The sequence below is a fragment of the Anguilla anguilla genome, chromosome 8 (genome assembly GCF_013347855.1).
Source record: "Anguilla anguilla isolate fAngAng1 chromosome 8, fAngAng1.pri, whole genome shotgun sequence".
Taxonomy (NCBI): domain Eukaryota; kingdom Metazoa; phylum Chordata; class Actinopteri; order Anguilliformes; family Anguillidae; genus Anguilla; species Anguilla anguilla.
The window spans coordinates 9,533,324-9,557,336 of record NC_049208.1 but is presented as its reverse complement, the minus strand read 5'-3'; the positions used below and the strand labels follow the sequence as shown (position 1 = coordinate 9,557,336).

The 24,013-nt window shown below is 47.7% G+C and overlaps 1 protein-coding gene across 3 annotated transcripts in view; it reads left to right on the top strand.

Annotated features, from left to right (window-relative positions):
* LOC118233592 (SWI/SNF-related matrix-associated actin-dependent regulator of chromatin subfamily D member 3-like) overlaps positions 1-23,669 on the top strand; it is a 50,899-nt gene extending 27,230 nt beyond the window's left edge. For 2 of the 3 annotated variants that reach the window (XM_035429364.1, XM_035429363.1), the window contains exons 3-14: positions 1,259-1,348; positions 6,044-6,086; positions 9,028-9,150; positions 9,671-9,793; positions 11,327-11,422; positions 15,483-15,584; positions 16,834-16,995; positions 18,214-18,311; positions 18,671-18,806; positions 19,297-19,419; positions 20,075-20,176; positions 20,743-23,669. In XM_035429364.1, coding sequence (XP_035285255.1) covers positions 1,259-1,348; positions 6,044-6,086; positions 9,028-9,150; positions 9,671-9,793; positions 11,327-11,422; positions 15,483-15,584; positions 16,834-16,995; positions 18,214-18,311; positions 18,671-18,806; positions 19,297-19,419; positions 20,075-20,176; positions 20,743-20,796 — 1,252 coding nt within the window. In that variant the 3' untranslated portion in view covers positions 20,797-23,669. The remainder of the gene's footprint in view (positions 1-1,258; positions 1,349-6,043; positions 6,087-9,027; positions 9,151-9,670; positions 9,794-11,326; positions 11,423-15,482; positions 15,585-16,833; positions 16,996-18,213; positions 18,312-18,670; positions 18,807-19,296; positions 19,420-20,074; positions 20,177-20,742) is intronic. The other variant, XM_035429365.1, reaches the window with a different exon arrangement.
* The last annotated feature ends 344 nt before the right edge of the window (positions 23,670-24,013 follow it).

The following is a 24,013-nucleotide window of genomic DNA, read 5'->3' as shown; positions in this document are numbered from 1 at the left end:
CCGACTGAACCCGTCCAGCCTCGGTTGCCGCCGAGGTCGCTAATGCTAATGCAAACCGCTCTTCGGGACTCTCGGTTTTCTCGCTGCACGTCCTCGTTTGGTTTCGGTGCCCTGAGCCAATCGCGGAGAGGCTGGCAGATAGTCGCCGGGCAGATCGATAGCACGCCGCCGACACCGCGTCTCCTCCCGCCTCCGGCCTCGCTGAGCCGCGGTATCGATCCGCCAACCGCTAACCCCGCCGTGTTTAACCAGCGGGGTCGAGTGTTACCCAGCACCTCCACAGCCCCTGACCTCCCCTGGGTGAAGCCGTACGCCCACACGCACACCTTCACTATCCGGGCATCTGCTGAATGCCCATTTGGACATTTAAAATGAAGACTGTAAACAAGGAGAATCATTTAGCCACTCGCAGAGTGCAACTGGCCTCGATTATGTTCCACATAAACATGTTTAATTCTGGTCAAGTGGCTGTTTCGTTAAAACGGGGTGGGGCAGTTCTGGAATGCGAAGTAAGCTGCATTTATGGCATTAATGCCTCAAACTCTTTATTCTAAAAATGTCTCTACAAAAGCTACATGGTATAACCTTGGACAAGATCAATGGTCTTAGTCCAGGTGTGCATTTTTTGGGCTGCCATGTACACGCGGAGAACAGCTGCCTTTTGTCTCTTGTTGACATGCGGGTTACTTGCCTCAGCTGTTTTCAGCCTGTCATCCGGTTTGTGATTCGTTGCCTTTAACTGTCTGTCAGGAGCTTCATTCGGCCTGTCAGATCGTCAAGAGTTTTCCTTTGGCCCGCCTCTGCGATGTTAACATGCTCCACCAGTCGCAGCCCTTTTGCCACCCGTAGATTTGCATATTCCGGTGGTGTGCATAGTTATCTGATGCCCCCAGTTTTTTCAGTTCAGAAGGATTAGGGTTGTTTTGGTTCGCAAGTTCACTGGGTCTCCAGTTCCCATACACTGGTCTGTCTGTCTGTCTGTCTGTCTGTCTAGCTGTCCGTCTGGCTGACTGACTGTCTGTTTACGTTTCATATTATCCCTGGGCAAACAATTGAAGCATGTTGCCCTGAGTGAAATAAGGAGTCCCATCAGGTATATGACTCTTACAGACATAGCTCCACACACACATGAGCGCACACACACACACACACACACATAGAAGGACCTCTCACGAGTGTGTAGCCTGGACTCCTGCTTGCCTCCGCCTTGTAACGCCACCCTCTAATCAGAACCGCTTCAAATCCCGTCAACCCTTAGGAAACCAGTGGGATTCCCTGGAGCCAATGAGATCGCAGCAAGGCAGATGGACATGAGAGATGCCCAATCAGATCCCACGCTTGGATCCAAGTAGGACTTTACCTCTGATGCATGTCAGTTTTATCAGTTTTACCCTGCCCAAGTCCTCCCCCCCACCCTCTCTTCCCCCACTCACTTTACCACTGGACGCTTACAAACCCATACGCATGTCTTTCCTACTCTCCCCAGTAGTGGGCGATATTAACAGTGCTTATATTTCAAACACAGCTTAACCAGGTCGGCCTTCAGTCTTGGTGAACTGAAGAACAGCATCATTAGTGTGGCGTTTAACATTACAGTAGCGATTTGTTATTTCATTTGATTACCTTAGACAGTCACTGCATTTTTGCACTTTTGTCTATTATGAGAATGTGGTTAGTGTACAGCATGTTCTCTATGGTATGATGGAGTGTCTCTTAAATATTTTGTATGTGAATGAAAACAAGGCATGCAATCACTCCGAACCTGGGAGCATAGCATTTATACCCAGTATTTTTTATATTATTTCATTCTGTTTGTTTTCAACTAAATATGAAGGACAGTTGAAGGATGCCGTGAAGGATATTTCAATGGGTGGTATCAAGGCATTCAGGAGTCTGCAGTCTAAAGTGTGAAAATACACTTGCCTGGATCTAAAAGTGAATTTTTTTTTTTTTTTTTTTGAAAAGTGAGCTATCCGTTTTAAACCACTGATTTTACACAACATTACATTGCATTTATTTGGCGGACGCTTTTATCCAAAGTGATATGTGTACAATATGTGTGCATACCGCACGGCATTTTTCACAATTCACATTCCGTTCTCTCATATGAGGGGACATTTGTTAGAAAGGTGGTATTGTGTCCTTCAGGTCCTTAGACCAAGATCATGTTGATGCAGCGGTGGATGAATTCCTCTCTACTTAGGCCTTTCTGCATCTGGAAACGCTAACCTGGCCATATATAAACAATCCAATACCTGTGAGTGTGATAATTACCCAAGTAATAATAATAGTAAACCTGAACAGGCGCTCTGTGTTGTCATGCTGATCAAGGAGCAATGCTCTTATAAAGAAATATTAGTTGAGATGTGTCGTACGAAAGGTGCTAAACAAATGTATTACTATTATTAAAAGATATTACTAGTATTATCCTATTATTATCCCAAGCTTATAAGAGCAGGAGACCTGCTTGGGAATAAAACCTTCCGATTGTAGGGCCCTGTTTGTCACTGTCTGACATGCAACGCCCCATCGATAAATCGGATAGATACAGTCACCCCCCCCCCCCCCCCCGCCCATCCCCGAAACCAAGAGCTTTTAAAAGCTTCTTCAGAACCAAGGCGCTCACGTGATCCTAGTGAGATCTACATACACGGCAGTGTCATTCTGATCATATTTATGCAGCGGTTGAATGAGATGACTTGAACTGATCCATGACAGCTAGAAACCGGAAGGATCTGCCATCAGTACAGCCATAGGAGGTCCGATGTGGCAGTTTTCCAAGTGCCCCTGTGCCCAGCCTCTGTTCAGTCGCCGCCTTTGTTTGTGTGGCTTGAATGGGGCAGATGTCGGAATGGCGAACACGATGGCTGCTGAGGTGGAAGTCCCACAGCATGCACTAGGGGGCGCTGTCGAGGGCAGCAGCCTGTCTCGTTGACTGGCTGCGGCACACCTGACCGTTGCGCATCACCGCCTGCTGTCAGTAACCGTGCAAGCATTCCCTCCACACCTGCATTCTGAGTTGCATGTCTGGTCCCGGTGTGAAGCCTCTACACGTGTGGGGACTGCATGGGTCTACTAGTGCTTCAGCTCGTCTTCAGTCTTTCCCTTATCCCCCCACGGCATGCTGGAGGCTTTGCAGGTGACAGGTTATGGTACAACGGGGGAGTATGCAATGCCAACTAAATATGAGATTGCTTCTTTAAATCGGTGGGCGTACCCTTTGTAAATATTGTCCTTTGACTAAAATAAAGACTACACAAAACAAAAAAACAAGGACTTGGAATTACAGGGACCTGTTTAAACAACCTTCTTTGTTCAAGAAATGTTTGAGCAGAGCCCCGCACCGCATTTCCGTAACGTCGCAGAAACATCTCGACTGTTGGAATGATTTTTCACAATCCTAAGCCGGCGTTCCTGAACTCCGTTGCTTTCAATTACCCAGCGGCGATTGTTATTATCAGCTTTAGAATGTTCAGATAAGAACATTCTGAGCACATATTTACACCTTGAAGGGATACTTCACAGGAGATTGGAGATGCCACCGCTGTCTCGAACATGCTGTTGCTTTCACGGCAACTGGGAGCTGTGTGGTATCCCAAGGCCAAGCGCCTGGCTCTCTCTATTCTGCAGCGATGTCAGAAGGTCACTCGGGTCCTGACCAAAACATGTGACCCCCGACATTCATTGTGTGTCAGAATGTGCCAGAGGCATGCTGTGGAGCCTCTGTTTCTCTCCCACGCGTTCGCGCGATGAAGCCCGCAAAAACGCTGTTGCCACACGACACAGCGAGCAGGAGAACGTGACCTTTCAAATTCACCCTTTGCAGCACGGTGCTTCAAGGAGCAAGGAAAGGCCATTTGCCTTGGAGCCTTTCTGTTGGAACAATGATGGGGGGAGGGGAGGGGGGGGGCTCAGAGGCGGTCGTGTTGGACGTGTACATGGCTTCAGATGAACGGAACACGGCGTCACGTGTCAGAGTGAGGTCCAGGGACCTGAAGGGCAGCAGTCACACCCATCTCCACGTATGTTTTCCTCACACGCTAGCCAGTATCTCAGGCCAACTGACAACACCATGTCAGTATCTCCAGTTCTATCCTTTGCAAATTGCTAATGGCACGGGACCTAAATCTAGCGCCATATCTTCATTTGATTTCCCAGGTTCCATGCTAAGAATGAATTTGGGATGCAAGTCACTTCCGGCCACAGGAACCGCATGAAAGTTCATCTGCAGATCCTGTTGTGTCAGTGGTCTCCAACCCTGGTCCTGGAGAGCTACAGGGTCTGCTGGTTTCCATGGTGACACTGCATTTCATTAATCTTTTAGAGCAGTTGATTACGCAGTTAACTCACCTCACCTGGTGTTTTGGGTCTGAATTGGGTGCTGATTTTAAGGTGAAAAGAAAAACCAGCAGAACTTGTTGCTCTCCAGGACCAGGGTTGGGGACACACTGCTGTTGATGGTCAGTTCCTTGTTTGCAACATTGAAAGATTTGGCTCTCTGTCAAAGAAGCGGTACTATTCCACAGGAACTCTCAGTTTCATCATCTCTACCACACATTGTCTTTGTGAGGTTGTAGACACCAAAGACCTGGTCCCTGTCTGGGAACTAAGGTTGAAAATCCGTACCTGACCCGACGGGAGACCTGAGGGTCGAAACGCTGGCTGGAACTCACTTAAAATAAACGGGACGAGCGAAGAGCAGTGTTCGGGGTCTCTCCTTCTTTCACACGTCCCGTCTGGGAACTCTCAGGTGTACGTCGGCCGGGCCTCTCGCTCGCTTCATCTGTTATTCAGTCCCGCGGTTTCGGGTCGTTTGGTGCGCTCGAGTGACCCGTGAACCGGAAGGGATTGAGGCCCGGCGCTCTTCCCGGTCGCTCCTCGCTGTCGTTTCGAGGTCATCTGCGGGACCCCCCCCCCCCTCTCCGCCCCACCCCTCCACCAGGACTCCCGAGAGGAGCTGTGGCTTATGGGATGGGTTGGGGAGAGGGGAAAGGGAGATGGAGGAAAGGAGGATCATGGGAGAGGCTACCAGCGAGCACGGGGCACAGACTCCAGATGGCTGGTGGTTTATTGATTTGGTGACGTCCCCCCCCCAGGCCCTCCCGCTCCGGCGCATCGGCGGTTTCCTGCGACGGCCGCGCCCGCGTCGCTCGGAGAACGTTAAAAACAAAATGGCGGATAAAACGAGGCGACAGAACTGCAGTGCGGTGACGGTACAGTACGCAACAGAGAGAGCTTTTTGGAACCAGTCCCCAAACTTCAAACTTTGCTGGGAGCTGTTAGACATCATGCTGTATGACTGAGAACCAGTGATACTGCATTGTGGTCACAGGGAATCATCTTCCCATTCAAAACTCTGATCAGACTGAGCACTTTTGCTGGGATGTAGGTTTTATGAGCTGAGGTCACTTCCAAGGTGGAGAAATTGACCTTCAGCTTTGAGCGAACAAATACAGGGCCAGGGATCGAGAAGTGACCGTGCGGTTGAGGAATTTTTCGGAAGAAGCTTTCCAAATTCCCAAGGTGAACTGGGAGTGCATCAAAAAGGGACCATCGGCAGGCAAAGAGCTCAAACTCAGGCGGTGGATGGCACGAAGCACCCAGAATGCAAAGCTGGAAAGGCGGCGGAAAACAGGATAGAGAGATGCGGGGGGGAGGAGGTGGGGGGGTGGAGGGTAAGAGGGGGGGGGGGTGGGCGGCAGAGACACATCGTCATACGCGCCCCAGCCGAGAACCCCCCTGCCAAACCCGAGGAAGCTCCGCGCAGGAGTGGAGACGAATCGGCTGCGCTTCAGTCCCTCCTAGCGGCTGGGCTCCTCCGCGTGACGGTGTGGGTCCCTCGTTCCTTCCCTCTTCCCCCTCTCCTCTCCTCTGCTCTCCCCTCTTCCTTCTTTGGATACCCGCAAAAACAGCTGGGAACAATGTCTGGATGTGTCCCAGTCATTTAGCAGATGGCCTGTGTACTCCACTATGTGTCACCATAGTAACGTGCTCTTTTTTTTTATTTCTTTCTCTCTCTTTTTTTCCCCCCCTCTCTCCATAGTGCCAAGAGAAGGAAAATGGCAGACAAGATTCTCCCTCAGAGGGTAAGGTGCCTTCCGTTTGTTTCTCCTGGTTCGTTCCGTTTGTCTGCCTGTCGTTTGCGCTTGCCAGAAAGAAACATGGAGATAATGTTTTGCAATTGTGGGGGTTTTGAGGTGAGGTGGGAGTGGGGGTGTGCAGGTGGTGGGGGCGGGTGTTGATGGGGTTCTTTTGTGGGTACGGGACTATGCGGCAGGTCCCAAAAAATCGGAGAGCTGTTAAAATACCAGCGGTGGGGGCGATGATGGTCAGGGAATTTAAGGGGCGACGGTGGTGAAACACCATCAGGGGGAGAATTTGGGGAGGGGGGGGCGCGCTTCAGGGACCCGTCGCTGGCCGCGAGGGGGGATGCGGGGCGGTCGTGGCGATTTGGCGAAAATCGGATCGATCGTTAGAGGCGAAACCACGGGGCGGGTTCCGGGAGAGGACGGCGGGAGCCGCTTGTTTGCCGAGGGGTTTGCAGGCGGACACGCCTGATTGGTGAACGCTGCGGCGTCGCCGAGGGGCGTCAGACAGACCCCCCCACTTACCGCCATTATCCAGATCTCACCGCCGCGTCCTCCCTCTGCGCGTTCAGGGTGTTTTTGTTGGGTTTGTTTTTCTCTCTCTCTCTCTCTCTCTCCCTCTCTCCCTTTCTCGCTGTATCTCGCTGTCTCTCTCCCACTCTACCTCTCTGTCTCTCTCTCTCTCCCTCTCTCTCTACCTCTCTCTCCCTTTCTCGCTCTCCCTCTCTCTCTCTCTCTACCTCTCTCTCCCTTTCTCGCTCTCCCTCTCTCTCTCTCTCTACCTCTCTCTCTCTCTCTCTCTCTCTCCCTCTCTCTACCTCTCTCTCTCTCTCCCTCTCTCTCTCTACCTCTCTCTCTCTCTACCTCTCTCTCCCTCTCTCTCTACCTCTCTCTCCCTCTCCCTCCCTTTCTCGCTCTCTCTCCCTCTGTCTCTCTCTCTCTCTCTCTCTCTCTCTCTCGGGGACAGACATTGTGATTTGGGGTTGGGCGGTGCCGCTTTCATTCCGCCCCCCCCCTCGTCGGGGTCCAGAAGCGGCCTCGTTCACCGTGGGCGGTATTACGCTTATTAAAAAAAATAATAATAAAAATGACCCCCGGCGCTGCGCCCCTCAGACGGTGAAGTGGAGGTTGTTTGCAGGTGAATGGGTGGTGTGGGGTGGGGGGGGGGGTGAAAGACAGACACAGAAACGGAGAGAGAAACAGAGAGAGAGAGAGAGAGAGAGAGAGAGATGGACGGGAGGGGGGCAGTGAAAAGGTACGGTGTGACATTCTCTGGGTCGCAGCCCAGTTTGGCTCGTAGCCGAGGTGAGGCTCTCGTCGGGGTGGGGGGGGGGGACCTGCATGCTAATGTGAGACTCGGGGGGACTGCAGGCAGAGCGGCGCACATAACTCACCACAGCCCCCCCCCCCCTTCCAGTGACACGGCTACAGAGACATCAGCTGAGCTGAGGGAAGGGTTCACAGTATCACTGCACCTCAATTTCCATGTCGCTAATGATTGAGTACACAGTACATGGTACATACTGTACCTTGTGTACATAGTTTTCTCATACTACGTACATGAGGTTCATAGTATGAGAATGCTCCCTTATACAGTGTGTGGTGATTGAGAAGTATGTACGCAGTACACAGTACGTACTGTACATCGTGTACGTAGCAGTATCATAATGTGTACATGAGGTTGATAGTATGAGGATGCTCCCTTAGTCCTGTTATTACAGAGGAAAATGTCCCGTGTTAAATCAACTCTTAACAGAGTACATATGAGTCCGGTACGGACCATCTGTCCTCTGCAGGAGCTGATTTAATGCTGAGTATTTTACTACGTAATAACAGACTAAGGACAGACTGAACCTCATCAAACATAGAAATATTAGTGCACATAAAGTGTGTTTTGTACTAAATAGTGTCCTGGGGCGCCTTTGAAACCTTTGTAGCCTGGTGAGTTACATTGGTGAAAGGTGGGATGGAGGTCTTTTCAGATGTAAAATCTTTGTCCAGAAGTAAAACTTTTCTCCTGAGCAAAAAAGGTGGGTCAAACCGTAACCCCTATGTCCAGGACTTAGACCCCATTCGTTACCCAAACCTAATTGTAGATGTGCTAATGAACACCGATGTTTGTGTTCGTCAAAGATGGCCTCTCACTGCGCTTCTAGGCCCAGAAGGTAAATGCAGAGCTTCCTGCTACAGAGCGAGGCTGATGTAAACGACGACTGAAGACTCGCCTCTTCAGGCTGCACCTCTCCCCATCCCTCCCTACCTCCCTGTAAATGACTGTAAGCTTAGGGTTGTAACTAGGCAGCTGTTTCGTAGGTGACTTAGGTGCATTAACTGTCTTAACTACTGCTTGTATTTTTTCTATAGACTGCGTTGTTGCCGTTCTCGTTGTTAGTGTTAATCAGTTTAACCTTCAGGGTCCAAGTTGAACTATGCGGCTGTTCCCTGCACTTGGACCGGTACTTCTCTCTAGGGCTTTCGTCATACTTGTTCCTGGTTATGGTTATACACTTTGTTGTACGTCGCTCTGGATAAGAGCGTCTGCCAAATGCCTGTAATGTAATGTAATGTAATGTAGCGCGCTGAGAACAAGTGTTCGGCGTGTCTGGAAGTCTGCTGTGTTGACGGTGTCTCCTGAACCTGTGGGAAAGACGTCGTGTGAGACGGCCTGGTGGGGTTTGGCACCATCTCAGTTACCACTCAGAGTGAAGAAACTGCCCGGTTGGGCAATGTTGTCCGGTGTCTGAACCCCTGGGTCAATCCTTCACTCAGTTTGTTTTTTGTTGTTGTTGTAATTACTGGGGAAAAGTTCATTTGCTGGAATAAAAAAAATGTGAAATATTCATGCCAAGCCAAAGAAAATATGACTGCTGTTTATGCACATGAGGTGTATTTTTACATTTGACCAATCAACCTCAACCCCCCCCCCCCTCCCCCCCTTCAGATCCGTGAGTTGGTCCCAGAGTCACAAGCCTACATGGATCTCCTGGCTTTTGAGCGTAAGCTGGACCAAACCATAATGAGGAAACGGGTGGACATTCAGGAGGCTCTCAAGAGACCAATGAAGGTAGGGTGGCGTGTGCTTCCGTGTTCGCTACTGTTATCTTCCTGGTAGAACAGAGGACCAGAGAGAAAGGTTCCAGCTACTCAACAGTGGAGACCTTACAACACTTATTTTAACACACATTGAGGAATCTGAGGCTGTAGTAAAGCTGTACTGTAATATAATAATAAATAATATAAAGCTGTTCAGCAGTCAAGGAAGTGCTGGTGACCCACAAGTGTCATATTTATGAAATAGATGGCGGTTATTTTGGCTATAATGACAGTGAAGTGACTTTAGCCACTAATCAAGGGTGTGTCCGTAAGTGTCAACAGATAATGGCTGTAATTTTTGCGTGTACGTGGGGCCTTTGCAAAGTAGGTGGCCTGTTGAAGGAAAATCTGCATGGTGACAGACAACTGCTGTCGCCGGTCCCTTTCACACTGGGCCAATTAAAATGAGCCTCAGCAGCTAGGCGGTTGATAGGCAGGTTGGAGATTATGTCACAATCGAACAATCTGTGTGATCCATCCCACACCCCCAGCAAAAGCGCAAACTGAGGCTGTACATCTCCAACACCTTCAACCCCGCCAAGCCCGATGCAGACGACTCCGATGGCAGCATTGCATCATGGGAGCTGCGGGTAGAGGGGAAGCTGCTGGATGACGTGAGTATCCGGCCGATTCTAACGCCAGATTAGTGTTTAGAGTCGCTCTGTTTGCCCCTCTGTGCACGTCTGATTTTCTGCCCCCCTCCCTTCTGCCCCACTTATCAGCCCCAGACCAAGGGGTGTCCTCATGCTTTTGGTCATATAGTGTATTTCCTGCCGAAAGGGGAGTTTTTGAAAATGGCAATGCCCCTGTCCACATAAACACGAGCCGTTTCCCAATAGTTTGTGGAGCACGAGGCTATAACAGCCTCCACTCTACTGGGAAGACTTTCCTCTAGATTTTGGAACAGGGCTGTGGGGATTCGCTTACATTCAGCCACAAGAGCATTAGTGAGGTTGGGCACTGATATTGGGTGATTAGGCCTGGCTCGCAATCGGCATTCCAGTTCATCCCAAAGGTGTTTGATGGGAGGGCTCTGTGCGGGTCAGTCCAGTTCTTCCACACCAAACTCGGCAAACCATTTCTTTATGGACCTCGCATTGTGCATGGGGGCATTGTCATGCTGAAACAGTCCCTCTGTGACCCCCCAGAGAAATTCTGGAACAGTGAGCGATTGCATCCTAGCGTAGCAAGCTCTACATTCTCACAGAAATGAGATTCTGTTTGGAAAAGTTAGCCGATCTAAGCAGGTTGAGTAACAAAAAAAAAACAGTAAAAAAAGACTGGTAGTGGCATGAAAGCAGCCTGCAGCACCTGCAGCAGTAACTGTGACCATTCAGTGACCTCTAAACACAAACCCCATAATTATGCACATTTTGTTTTACACAGAGGAACATTAACGCCTTCTGTAATAGCAATACGGCAACACTGAAGTCGCACCTTTTAACAAGGTGTTGTGCATTCCAGAACTTTGCGTGTCTGTTATCTGAGTAATAGATCTGTTCATAATTCTGGTTATGGGCCTCTGACAAAAGCGTCAGCTGCACACTTTCAGCGTGTGATGGAGGGATAATTAGGTAGCGTTTTCTGAGCGGTGAGCTTTCTTGGTTGAGAGCAGATGTTTTTTTTTTGTATGTCGTGAATATACAGGCCTGCTGTAAGCTGAATGGAACAGCTGGAATATGATTTCATACCACTGTCATTTGGGGATTTTACATACGGGGCATATCCAGTACTTGGGATTAATTTTTTTTTTTTAAACCAGACTAATATCTTGGCCTTATCTATATGTTACTCAACCGTATTACCCCAGTATTCCTGTATATATTTCAGTATTTCAGCATATCACATTGCCAAACATTTCTGTGTTGATCATAATTAATGATGTATTAATAATAAATAGTTTGTAATTAATTTGTTATTAATGATTGTTTACATAATTATCTGTGATACTCAGCATCCCTCCTCACTGTTTGTATGAATGTAGTTGTTGTGGGTCGTGGGGCACTTTGAGTGGGTGTGAGTGAAGTGTGTGGAGCGTGTGGAGTGTGTGGAGAGTGTGGAGTCGAGTGTGTGGATGCCGGGAGGGCAGGATGAAGGTGTGCTGTTTCTCCTGTGGACACGGTTCACTTTTTTCCCTCTATCCCCAGCCTGGAAAACAGAAAAGGAAGTTCTCGTCCTTCTTCAAGAGCCTAGTGATCGAACTGGACAAGGACCTGTACGGACCCGACAACCACCTGGTGGAGGTGAGGACCCAGCGGCCTAATCATTACATTACATTACATTACAGGCATTTAGCAGACGCTCTTATCCAGAGCGACTTACACAACTTTTACATAGCATTTTTTACATTGTATCCCTTTATACAGCTGGATATATACTGAAGCAATTTCGGTTAAGTACCTTGCTCAAGGGTACAACGGCAGTGTCCTACCCGGGAATCGAACCTGCGACCTTTCGGTTACAAGCCCAGTTCCTTACCCGCTGTGCTACACTCCCCCTAATCACCCAGGCTTTAAACCATGTATTTTGTTCGAATGTAGCAACCACTACTGGCAATGCAAAGCAGTAGAGTTCCAGAACACCGACTTAGAATTTTGGAAAAAAAACATTCCAAAAGAACTTACTCTCGAAAGGGCTAAAGAGACAAGATGGAGACCCAAGATTTGGTTGTCAAAAAAATGTGGCAGCTCCAGTGTGGCAGTATGCTGGCTTTGCACCGCGGTATGAAGGAAAACCCAAATATTTATAAGAAGGAATCTGTGGCCTCTGGTAATGACAACACTTTGAATAATAGCGTGCACTTGCAAGCCCCCTTCCCCAATGGGTGAAGTGTGTGCTAAGCAGTGGAGGTACACATCTTTCTCAGTTTCCCCCGAAGCGACCTCAACATAAAACTGTCACGCAGAAATAAACAAGCATCTCAATGGCCACATTCTCTCAAAAACCCCTTCAACCATTGCAAGAACAAACCTTTTTGAAATGCTTACAATAAGATAAGGCCACGTAAACATAGTGAATTATGAACAGCTGGTGCGACTACAAATGTGTCAGGATGGCCAAAATCTTTCAGCTGTTACTGCTAAAACGGTATACCTTATACCGCGGTATTTATCACTTATAGTATAACATTGTGGAAACCTGGACAAAGGAAACCAATCCTAATTCAAAGCCCGGCCTTGAATGTGCCTGTGGGCGGAATTTAAGACTTCACTTTTTCAGAATGCTCCCTTCAGGAGCCTAATTTTTTTGCGTAATAAGGCGATCCGTTCCTCGGCCCCAGTAGCGGCCGCTGTCAGGCTGGCCTTGTCAGTGTCAGCGCCCCCCTGCCTGTGTGGCAGTGCAATGCATCTGGAGGTCAAGGGCTTGGCGGTGTCCCGGGCCAGACGCAGGCCGAGATGTTCCCGCCACCCGGGACACAGTGACAGCGTGACGATAAGCGCTGAGAAGCACCTGAAGCGGACACGTGTGCGATGCCGCGTGTCGACTCTCCGCGGAACGCGGCGTCTCTGTTCGTGTTGTCCTGACCGTGAGTCTGCCTGCCGCTGTCTCTCTTTTTTTTACAGGATTATGTACCGGAGCCTGCGATTCGTTCTGCTAATACGTGCTGTTCTGTGTGTGTGTGTGTGTGTGTGTGTGCGTGTGTGTGTGTGTGCGTGAGTTTGTGTATGCGTGTGTGTGTGTGTGTGTGTGTGCGTGTGTGCGTGTGTGTGAGTGCTTGAGTTTGCGTGTGCGTGTGTGTACGTGTGTCCATTCAGAACCTTTATTTAAATTCTCGGAGGTGCATTCAAATCCCTTACGAAAGCCGTCCTTGGGCGATGGCACATTTCTGTCACGCAAACAAACGGAGACGGGCGTTAAAAACGGAGGCCGCTTCGCTCCTGAAAACGCGCCGCTGAAAAGCCAGCGTCGAGCGAGGCTCGCCGCCTTTGAGCACCGAGCGCTCGTCACTTCAAAGTGCTTTTCGTCTCGAAAGCATCTGCTGAAGGACGTGTCGAGGTTGGCGCGGAAGCTCTTTAGAGTTTTTTGTTTTTTGTTTTTTTGTATTCGGGATCCGCAGGCCCGCCGGAAACGTCGCTCCGGGGGATTCTGTCAAAGAAAGAAACCCGCTAAACTAGAAGTTTATTCAAAGCGCCGGTCCCTGCGCGAAACCAAAGGGAACACGGCCCTCGTCTGCTGAATGCAGTTTGATTCTTGCTGGTGACAGGCGCGCGTAGCTGTTCTGCCTCAATACAAAAGTGAGATGATCTGAGGATTTGGGCAGCAGCTTCCACAACCTTTTTTTGACCGAGATTTTGAGTCCCCAGAAAATCAAGGTTGTTTTAAGCGGGTGGATTGGCTGGAACTTTGGTTGCCATTGGTAATGCAGTATCCCATCTGATTCAACCACTTTTTTTGTTGTACTTTCTGAATTTTGTTATATTGAATATAAGTTATGTATGTTATATATGTTATATATGAAAATAAGTATTGTACCTTACTGAACCTGTGTTTAGCAGTTGTCTATGACCATGAAATTCACTTTTTGTATGTCGCTTTGGATAAAAGCATCTGCCAAGTAAATGTAATGTAATGTAATGTAATGTAATGAATAGTATATAATAATATCTAATATCAACAACCAGTTCTTCATCATTAACACACCATGGTTGCCAGTCTTGGTCAGAGAACTGTAACCTCCTTGAACTGGGATTGGCCATCCTTACCCCAGCCCCACCTATCCCTGCCCTGCAAGCTGACCACTCCCCAACTCTTTCCCTTTATGACCCAACAGTTTCCTAATTCTGTGCAGCCAATGGAAAAAACAGCCTCCCTTTACCGATTTGGACGAGTGTATGGCAGGTATCAACCCGGCATCTCACTGCATTTCATCCTCTTTGATGTCCAGTCTCCTCTAAAAAAATCAGCCGTGCTAACAAAACTCTTTAAGACTGCGTTCTTCAAAAAAAAAAAAAAAAAAAACTTCTCAAAGTCAAATGTTCCCGAAAAACAAAAGTCACGTTTTTTTATAACCTCTGGGTCGTGTTGGTGCTGCGCGCGCGGGTTAATGTGCCGCAAGCGCCGGGCCCGAAGAATTTCGGCTCGTTCGAGCGCGACTCAAGAGCGATCGCAAAGAGCGGCGCGCGGATAATGCGGCGATTCCGAACGGAGGGGAAGCGCGGACAAGGACGCCCGGTCGACCAATGAGACGCGGGCTCTTCTGACGGCCGCTTTTTTTGTGACGGCCGCCGGTCGGCTTCGGTCTCCCTCCTCGTTCTCCGGCTCTCCTTCTTTGTCTTTAAATGCTTTTCCTGGCATTGGCCGCCTTCGTAATGGCATCCTCTTTTTAAAAAAGAAAAAAAAAAAGCCGAAACACATTAATTTTTTGAGGAGGAAATTCAATCACGAGAAGCACGCCTGGTTCTGTGAAAAGGAACAAGGTCGACGTGTTTTCGTGGCCGTCCCCATTCTGAGGGAGAATTCAGGCACTCACTCATCCATTCGGAATCCAATCAGTGCCCAATCTGTGTCAGGTTCACTCTGTCCTGTTTTCACTTTTTAATGTCCCATTCATTCCTTATCTCCTTTGGGTTTATTGCCTTTTTTTTTGAAGGGCGGGGGTGAGGTGATGGTGCGGGACATTGCTCTCTAAATTTAAAAAAATAATAAAATTAACGACGATCTTCTGAAAGAATGTCTTCTTTTACCCTGACAAATGCTTAATTGCACCCAGAATGCTTTGTTTTTCTTATATGCTATAATACAGTGGAACCGTACTAGAAGTACTTGGCATGAATGGTGACAGGTTGGTTGATTGGGTACAGTGTGTGTGTGTGCGTGCGTGCATGTGCGTGTGTGTGTGTGAGTGTGTGTGTGCGTGCGTGCGTGCGCGCATGTGTGTGCATTCCTATGTTCCTATGGAGGGGCATCTACACATTCTCTATCAATTAAGGGATGACATAGTGTGTATAGAGTGGTCTGTGGGAGTTACAATGCGGCAGTGTAGTGTGTAATGGCTAAGGAGTTGGTCTTGTAACCTGAAGGTCGCAGGTTCGATTGCCGTTGGACCCTTGAGCAAGGTACTTAATCTGCATTGCTCCAGTATACATCCAGCTGTGTAACTGGATACGATGTAAGTCGCTCTGGATAAGAGCGTCTGCTAAATGCCTGTAATGCAATGTAATGTAATGTAATGCAATGTAATGTAATGCAATGTAATGTAATGTAATGTAATGCAATGTAATGTAATGCAATGTAATGTAATGTAATGCAATGTAATGTAATGTAATGCATTTCTAATGCGTTACGTCTCTGTGCTCTGAGCAGTGGCACCGCACCCCCACCACCCAGGAGACGGACGGCTTCCAGGTGAAGAGGCCGGGCGACGTGAGCGTGCGCTGCACCCTGCTGCTGATGCTGGACTACCAGGTGAGGGCGCCAGAGAGCCGGGACAGGCCCAGGTCGGCCACTGAATACACAAGGGACTCTGCCTTTGTCGCTAGGAGCTTCAGTCAGGATACCGCATACTGATTATACCTCGGCGACTTCACGTGAATCCACATGTGTTGATGTTGCTGCCTGAACACTATGGCATAGGATATAGTTGACTTGAATTGACTTAATTGTGTCTGTTGGTTTCTGAAGTGCATCTAGATGCAGTCCAACTATAGTGAGGAGGCTACTGTACCGTCAGTTAGAAAGAGTCTCTGTGTTTTTTCCAAAGGCAGTCGGCGTTGTGTTTCAGGGGCCTTATCGCGGGTGTTTATTTCAGACTGCAGATAGGATACCTCTCAGTTTTGATCCAAGATAATGGCCGTTACCAGAGTAAGGAAAGCAGCACCTCCAAGGTATTGCTGCCCCCCCCCCCCCCCCCCCCCCCCCCCCCCCCCCGACAAACAGGCACCCTGAGTTCACAAAGACCCAGTTCTCCCTAATGAGGAGGAGAGAATATTATTCCCACCAAAGACAGCTACAGTACATGAGCTAAGAATTGTTCTTTGGAGCTCACAGAAAGTTCTGAAATCCCCCGCCCCCCTCTTTCGTGATTGGGCTGGAATGTGGAGGTTGGGAAAGGCCAGGCTGGGCTGGCTTGCCTTGGGCTTTCAATTGGTTTTCACATTGAAAAATGGCCAAGGCTGCTGCTGCCATTCTCATGTGATGCTTAGAAGTCATTCATCAGATTACTGCTCGTTCTTGATAATTTTGTGTGTTAATATCCTGAAAAGAAAATTTGGGTACTTAACCAACCTTGCACTCCAAAAATATACAGAGGTCAGTGTGTTGGTCTTGAATAAAAAATAGCGAAAAACAAAATAATAACATTTTGAGAGCACTACATTTTAAGCATGTTTTAGACAATGAAAAGACATTCTTAGTTTCCACAAAACAACCTTGCATGAAGAACTGAAATGAAATGAGATAGACAGTGAATTTCTAAATCACTTGAATGGCATAGGCTGCAGCAAATGTTGTACATGAGGCTGTGGTAAAATCAAAAAACAACACTGTAAGAAGATTCAGATGTTGTGAAAATTCAAAGCAATGGGCAGCACATTTATTTGGACTTTCATTTGGACTTAACTGTGATGTAGGAGAGTAGTGGGAAAGCAGTAGAGGCACATTTATGAGGTGCTCAGTAGAATCACGCCCCCCCCCCCCCTCCCCTCCCTTTCCACAGCCCCCCCAGTTCAAGCTAGACCCCCGTCTGGCTCGACTGCTGGGCATCCACACCCAGACCCGCTCGGCCATCATACAGGCACTGTGGCAGTATGTGAAGACCAACAAGCTGCAGGACGCCCACGACAAGGAGTACATCAACTGTGACAAGTACTTCCAGCAGGTAGGGCCACCTCCTCTGACACCACCATCATCATCATCACCATCAGTATAAGTAATATTACTCAAGTTACATCAAAACATGGCGAGTATACCCAGCAGGCAGAGCCACCTCCTCTGACATCACCATCATCATCATTATCATCACCATCATCACCATTAGTATAAGTAATATTACTCAAGTTACATCAAAACATGGCGAGTATACCCAGCAGGTAGAGCCACCTCCTGTGACATCACCATCATCATCATCATCATCACCATCATCACCATTAGTATAAGTAATATTACTCAAGTTACATCAAAACATGGCGAGTATACCCAGCAGGTAGAGCCACCTCCTGTGATATCACCACAATCATCACTGCCATCATCATCATCATTGTCAAAGCAATATTACAAGACTTGTATCAAAGGTGTTTGGTATTTCCAGCAAGTTGTCGTCTGGTATCATTACCATCTTCATCCCATTACCACCATTAAATTCCAGTAATTAAAATTCCACTATCACCATGACTATAATTATTATTATTGCAAGAATTGCCCTGACTCTAATTACAGAATGTTTCATAACTATGCTTCCTTTGATGTTATCATTAGCACCATTGTCACCAACAATATAATTACTATTATTACAAATAACTAGTACTAATTGGGAGAAAAGGGGAATCCACGCCTTTAATTATGACATCATCATGATGACATGAGAGCACAAGTGGAAGTTGCCCATGCTGCCATTTTACTGAAGTCATTTTAATGTCATCGATCCCGCAGTTTGCTTTTGTTGAACAGGTAGTGCTGCTGTTTGATTATGCAGAGAAACGGTAGTTACGTAGTTCAGTATTGTCGGCTGTTGCAGTTTGTCTGTGGAAGGGAAGCTGTGTGCTCTGGGGCCCTCTACGTTACTTCAGAGTGATGAGGACGGAGAGAGTGTGAGGAAGACCATGGTTTGGTTAGGCTTGTGGGTGTAATTGAGTGTGGTAATTATCTCTGGTATTATGGGGGGACATAGCTCAGGAGGTAAGACCGATTGTCTGGCAGTCGGAGGGTTGCCGGTTCAAACCCCGCCCTGGGCGTGTCGAAGTGTCCTTGAGCAAGACACCTAACCCCTGACTGCTCTGGCAAATGAGAGGCATCAATTGTAAAGCGCTTTGGATAAAAGCGCTATATAAATGCAGTCCATTTACCATTTTACCATTTACCAATTATCTCCCTCTCCTAGATTTTCGACTGCCCGCGTCTGAAGTTCTCAGAGATTCCCCAGCGGCTCACCAACCTGCTCCTGCCCCCAGACCCCATTGTCATTAACCACGTAATCAGGTGAGTGGGGGGGGACCTGGGTATGAGCAATCACCCCCCTGGTGCAGGTGAGCAAGGGGGTCATGGGAACAAGTAGTCCTCTCCCTGGTGTCTGCTGGACCACTGAACCTCAACTCCAACTGGCTGGTTTATTCACCAGCTATCTATAGTTGACATGTACATGTACATGTTCACAGGCGCCAACATGACATTTCTTTCTCTACAATAGCATGGCCAACCCCTTAAAATATCTCCCAAAATAATCAGAGCTAAAGGCCTTTGCTAGATGGCCCATTGCTGGCTTTATACATACAGGGGAGATGGGTTAGTTGCCACATTGAAAGGTCTTTCCCTAACCTGTCCATTTTGGTCCTTGACAGTGTGGACCCTAACGACCAGAAGAAGACGGCCTGCTACGACATCGACGTGGAGGTGGAGGACCCTCTGAAGGGCCAGATGAGCAGCTTCCTGCTCTCCACGGCCAATCAGCAGGAGATTGCGTCCCTAGACAACAAGGTTTTCCAATCACAGCTTCATACTGTACAAGTCGCAGCCAATCAGAGTGGCAGATTCATAGTAACACTCTGGAGAAGAAACAATGGGCAAGAAACTCAACCAGTTTTGTCTGGGCTTCCAGGAAATCCCTGTTAGCTTTTTTTTGCTCTAGCCGATCCTTCAATCCAAGCGTTTCCTTCGTTAAGCAAGTAACCAGTTGTCCCTACCATTAACGTTTAAAATATCGGTATGATTTTACCTGGCAGTTAGTAAATAGTCACGTCTAGTCAATGACGTACATAAAATATTGTTGCTTCTAAGAACACAGATCCATTAAAGGTGCAATAGATGTATAAAATAGCAGATTGCTCAAACAAAAGCATTTGCAAAGGTCTACAGGACTGAATTTGGAAAGACTTCCTCAACTTGGAGGAAATGGTATCAGAAAGGTAGTATCCCACCCTGATCTGGATCATTTGTTTTGACTCTTTGTCATCATGGCCTCCCCTAGATCCACGAAACCATTGAGTCCATCAACCAGTTGAAGATCCAGAGAGACTTCATGTTGAGCTTTTCCAAGGACCCCAAAGGCTACATCCAGGACTGGCTCAAATCCCAGACCCGGGACTTGAAGGTGAGTCAGCACCATTCACCACACCCAGCCAAGATCAAGGGGGAATCTAACATTCTCTGATGTCGCTGTGACATCAGTGCAACAGTGACTTAGCCTACAGTGTCACTGTATACTGTAATTTCAAATACACTGAAGCAGATGTTACCAAGCAGGTCCAGAAGTCATCCTTGCACTGACTTGTCAACAGAACATCAAAAACAGTGTGAGGTTTTTTTCAGCAAGATGCTCCTCTGGTGCTTCTGTCAGCCAGTTATGTTCCAGCTTTTTAGCTGATTCATTTGTTCCCAAAGGATCGCTGCTGGACTGTGTAGTGCTCAAAATGTCTTCCCTACAGATATGTGTGTGAACGATTAACTACGAGGGTCAGGACCGTTGTGAACAGGATCAGGGTCATTGTGAGCAGGGGTTTGGCCGGTTGTGAGGGGGGTAGGCCCTTTGTGAATAGGATCTGGCCATTTTGAGTAGGGGTAGGCCCGTTGTGAGCAGGGGTAGGTCTGTTGCGAACAGGATCAGGGTCATTTTTAGGAAGATTAGGCCCATTGTGAACTGGATCGGGGTCATTGTGAGCAGGAGTAGGGCCATTGTCAGCAGGAGTAGGGCCCTGGTGAGCAGGGGAAGGCCTTTCATGGTCTGCCTGCCTGCATGTGTGCTTCAGATGATGACAGATATGGTGGGAAACCCGGAGGAAGAGAGGAGGGCGGAGTTCTACCACCAGCCCTGGTCCCAGGAGGCTGTCAGTCGCTACTTCTACTGTAAGGTGAGAAGACTATGGCTTTGTTTCTTTTACCTCTCTGGCTTTCCATTAAACCTGAGGTGTATCCAGTCGAGAGTTTTCGTTTCTTCATGTTTTAATTTTCATTTGAAAGTTTCATTGAATAACCATTGAATAGATTCAGGCTGTTTATGCAATAGTGTTAACGTGCAAGATTTGATGAGGTGTGTCCTCAACCTTATCCAGAAAGGGCCAGTGTGGGTGTAGGCTTTTTGTTCCAACCAAGCAGCTACATACCTGATTCTAATAAGCAACCACTCGAGTCTTTGCTAAGGACCTTGATTAACAGAATCAGGTGTGTTACTGTTTGGTTGAAACCAGGGCCTTGTCCAAAACAGCTTGCTAGCCTGCTATTGAGTATACAAATTGCAGATATAACTTGTATACAACTTGTATACTCAATAGTAGGCAAGTAAGCTGATTCGGACATAGTGCTGCATTCACACTGGGCCTTTCTGGATAAGATTTAGGACTGGCTTAAATGATCTGTGGCTGTAAGGTTTTTTAAGCTGAGGTTTGTCTCATCAGTTACATGATTTCTGTCTCCACAGATCCAGCAAAGAAGACAAGAGCTGGAGCAGGCTCTGGCTGTGCGCAACACCTAAATCCTTCCCCGGGGGAAACGATTGCACCTCCCTTGTCCTTCCACCACTCCCAAGTCTAGGAGATGCCCGCCCCTTGTCTGTGATGTTAATTTGATGTCATAATCATTTGTTATTGTGACCTTTGACCTCTGACCTGTGACTGGTGACCAATTGCACATGCCCTACAAGTTGAGCCCAGTTTTGGAATCAAGTTGTTACACACAAGTGCCACATCAAGGCCACCTACACCCCTCCCCCACCCGACCCAATCTCTCCAAACTCACCGGAACACAGTCTTTCCCCTTTGACTGAACTCCCGAACCCCCCCCCACCCCACCCCTCTCACCCCCTTCATTCAGCATGTCCTGAATTTTCCTAGCCAGCGCACATCTGGATCTGGATCCATTTTCTTTGAACCGGCTGCCTGCATTCAGTGGAGCTCTGGATCTCACAGAATGTCCCAGTGCAGCATCTGTGCATGCTGTGGAGTTTCCTCAGTGCTGCGTGGGTCCGGACTTTCGACTTCCCTCCTGTCTGCATAAAATGGGCCGATATGTGTCCAGACTGAACACTGAAGGAGGAGAAGGAGGTGAAATGGAGGTGATAAGGTGGCAGAAACAGAAGGACTGGAGGCTCCACGGAGGTCCTGATTTAGGACGAACCCTACGGTGTCTGTTCAGTCAAGATTTTCAGTATTAATCGTCAATCGTCAGTATTGATTTCACGGCGTCGGTCTTGAGCCTGAAATTGTCAGTTCTCAGCTTCCGTGTCAGTGTTGAGCCCGTAGTGTTGTGTCTGTGGAGTTTCTCGAAGCTCCTCAACGAATGTGCAAAACAAAATGTTTTCCTCACTACACCACACTACATCTACAACCCACACAAGGCAGATACATAGTTGGGATGGACAGTTTGGTTTATTCAGAGACAAAAAAAGCTGATTTAATGTGGTTTTTTATTTTATTTTATTTTTTTACATATTGTCAGCCCAGCTCTATGCGCAACCACACACAAAACCAATCAAATATAACATTCATTTTTTGATGTACACACTGGTACAGGCGGGCACTGAATCTGGCATGCACTTAATCTAAAGGTCACAGGGCCACGTCTGCCTGTACTAGAAAGCGCATAGGGAGATGTTCTTTGCTTCAGTCGGTAGAGGTGTGATATGACGTGTACAGAGGGGGAGCAGTACCTACTCTAGACCACACGGGGGAGCTTGTGTGTCCGTGTACACTTCATCCCTGAGCTTGTGCTGCAAATTACACCACAATTTGCCAGTAAAATAAGTAAATTAAGATCCCACACTTACCATAAAGATATATTTTACTGACGGAGACATCTTCCCAACATTTTATGTGATAGAGCACAAGTGAAACCGTTGATAGTATCCTGTCACATGGTTGTCATAGGAACGTGTACTAAAAACCAAAGACGAAACCCACTTCTCTTCAATTAGCAATCTGATTGCCTGTTACATTAAGTTTGTTTTATGCCACAGAGATTGTTGCCCACATTGGTCTTCCCAACCTGGAAATCCTGATCATGGCTGTCAAAAAAATGGAAAATGTGGAGAAATGTTAATGGACGCCCAGTTGCTCCAACTCCAAAAACTGGTACACGTGAACTTTGTAAATTGTCAGGGTGTACCTTAACTCTTAGCAGTATTAAAAGCTCTCTCCCTACTGACTGCAATTGGGGGGGGGGGGGGGGGGGGTGTCTGCTAAAAATGAGGATTCTCAAAAACATGCCCATTTCTGAAGGGTATGGTGTGATGGCACTGCCCGTTTCTGAAGGGCAGGGTGTGATGGCACTGCCCGTTTCTGAAGGGCAGGGTGTGATGGCACTGCCCATTTCTGATGGGTATGATGTGTTGGCACTGCCCATTTCTGATGGGTATGGTGTGTTGCCACTGCCCGTTTCTGATGGGTAGGGTGTGTTGGCACTGCCCACTTCTGAAGGGTATGGTGTGTTGGCACTGCCCGTTTCTGATGGGTAGGGTGTGTTGGCACTGCCCACTTCTGATGGGTAGGGTGTGTTGGCACTGCCCGTTTCTGATGGGTAGGGTGTGTTGGCACTGCCCATTTCTGAATTCCAGCGTGTTGGCACTGCCCATCTGCACTGCCTGCTTGTGCCGCCTCTAGCGCTCACAGCAGTGGCAGTGAAAAAGAAGGCCTACAGAAGGCCTGTCCTTTCAATCCCAACAGCCCCCATTACCCAACTAAGAGCGGTAGGGTCCAGTCTGCTAACAGTGTAGATTTCAAATATCAAAGGTTCACTTTTCATTTTAAAGTGCCATAGCATAGCATTGTTTGCGGTATGCCCGTGTATATGTTTTAACTTATTTGTATTTGTTTTAATATTATTTTCAGGAGTTGTATCTGTTGCACAGTAAAAGGACACGAGAAGGCTGGGAGTGGGGATTTGCTACTTCTGTTGTTGGTGAGAATTGGACTGGCAGTATGGTTGGGCTTGTCCAGGAGTTTGCTGCCGTAGACTAGCTTTACTACAATTGGTTAAAAAAAAAAATACTTTAACATGAATTCCCATCCAATTTTTGCCCCTGAAGGGATGTACACACCTTTCTTTTTGTCCAGCCAAGAATAATGTTTGAATTTGAACTTGGATTCTGATTCCATCCTGTTGAGTAAACCTGCCTGGCTTTTCAAAGAAGAGAACCATTCTAGTATTTTCTATTCCTGTGCTAGAGGAGCAACGAGCCACTTCTCAGCAGGAAATGTGCGGGAGCCAATGGCAACAGAGCGTGCCACAGAGCTGCTGCAGAAACATGATGTAATGGCCTGTTCTTCTCCAGCCAGGAAATGGCAATAAATATGCCGTCAGGTTGCTTGTAACTGGCAGTATTTTCCAGTCCCTATTAAAGGCAAAAAAAAACTGATCCATCTGTATAAATTACAAAGTATAACAAAATGTGAGGTGTGGGCTAAATAACTCTCAATACAATAACACTGACTGAATGAGTTAACCACATCAGCTTTTGCCTGAATTTAACCAGTTATGTCCCTGGAGTTTTGGACTTTAGTGATCCACGGAGACAGAAAGGCTTCAATCTGCAAAGTAAGGACCCAGCATCTGGATCTGAACAAGCCAGGCTAATCAGGTTCCTCACAGTTGTGTGTTTAATAACGGAACTGTGAAAGTGTAATGAAATTGGAGGCTGTTAAGATTTGCTTCTGTTGACTCACCCATGGGGGGGGGGGGGGGGCAATACATTTTAC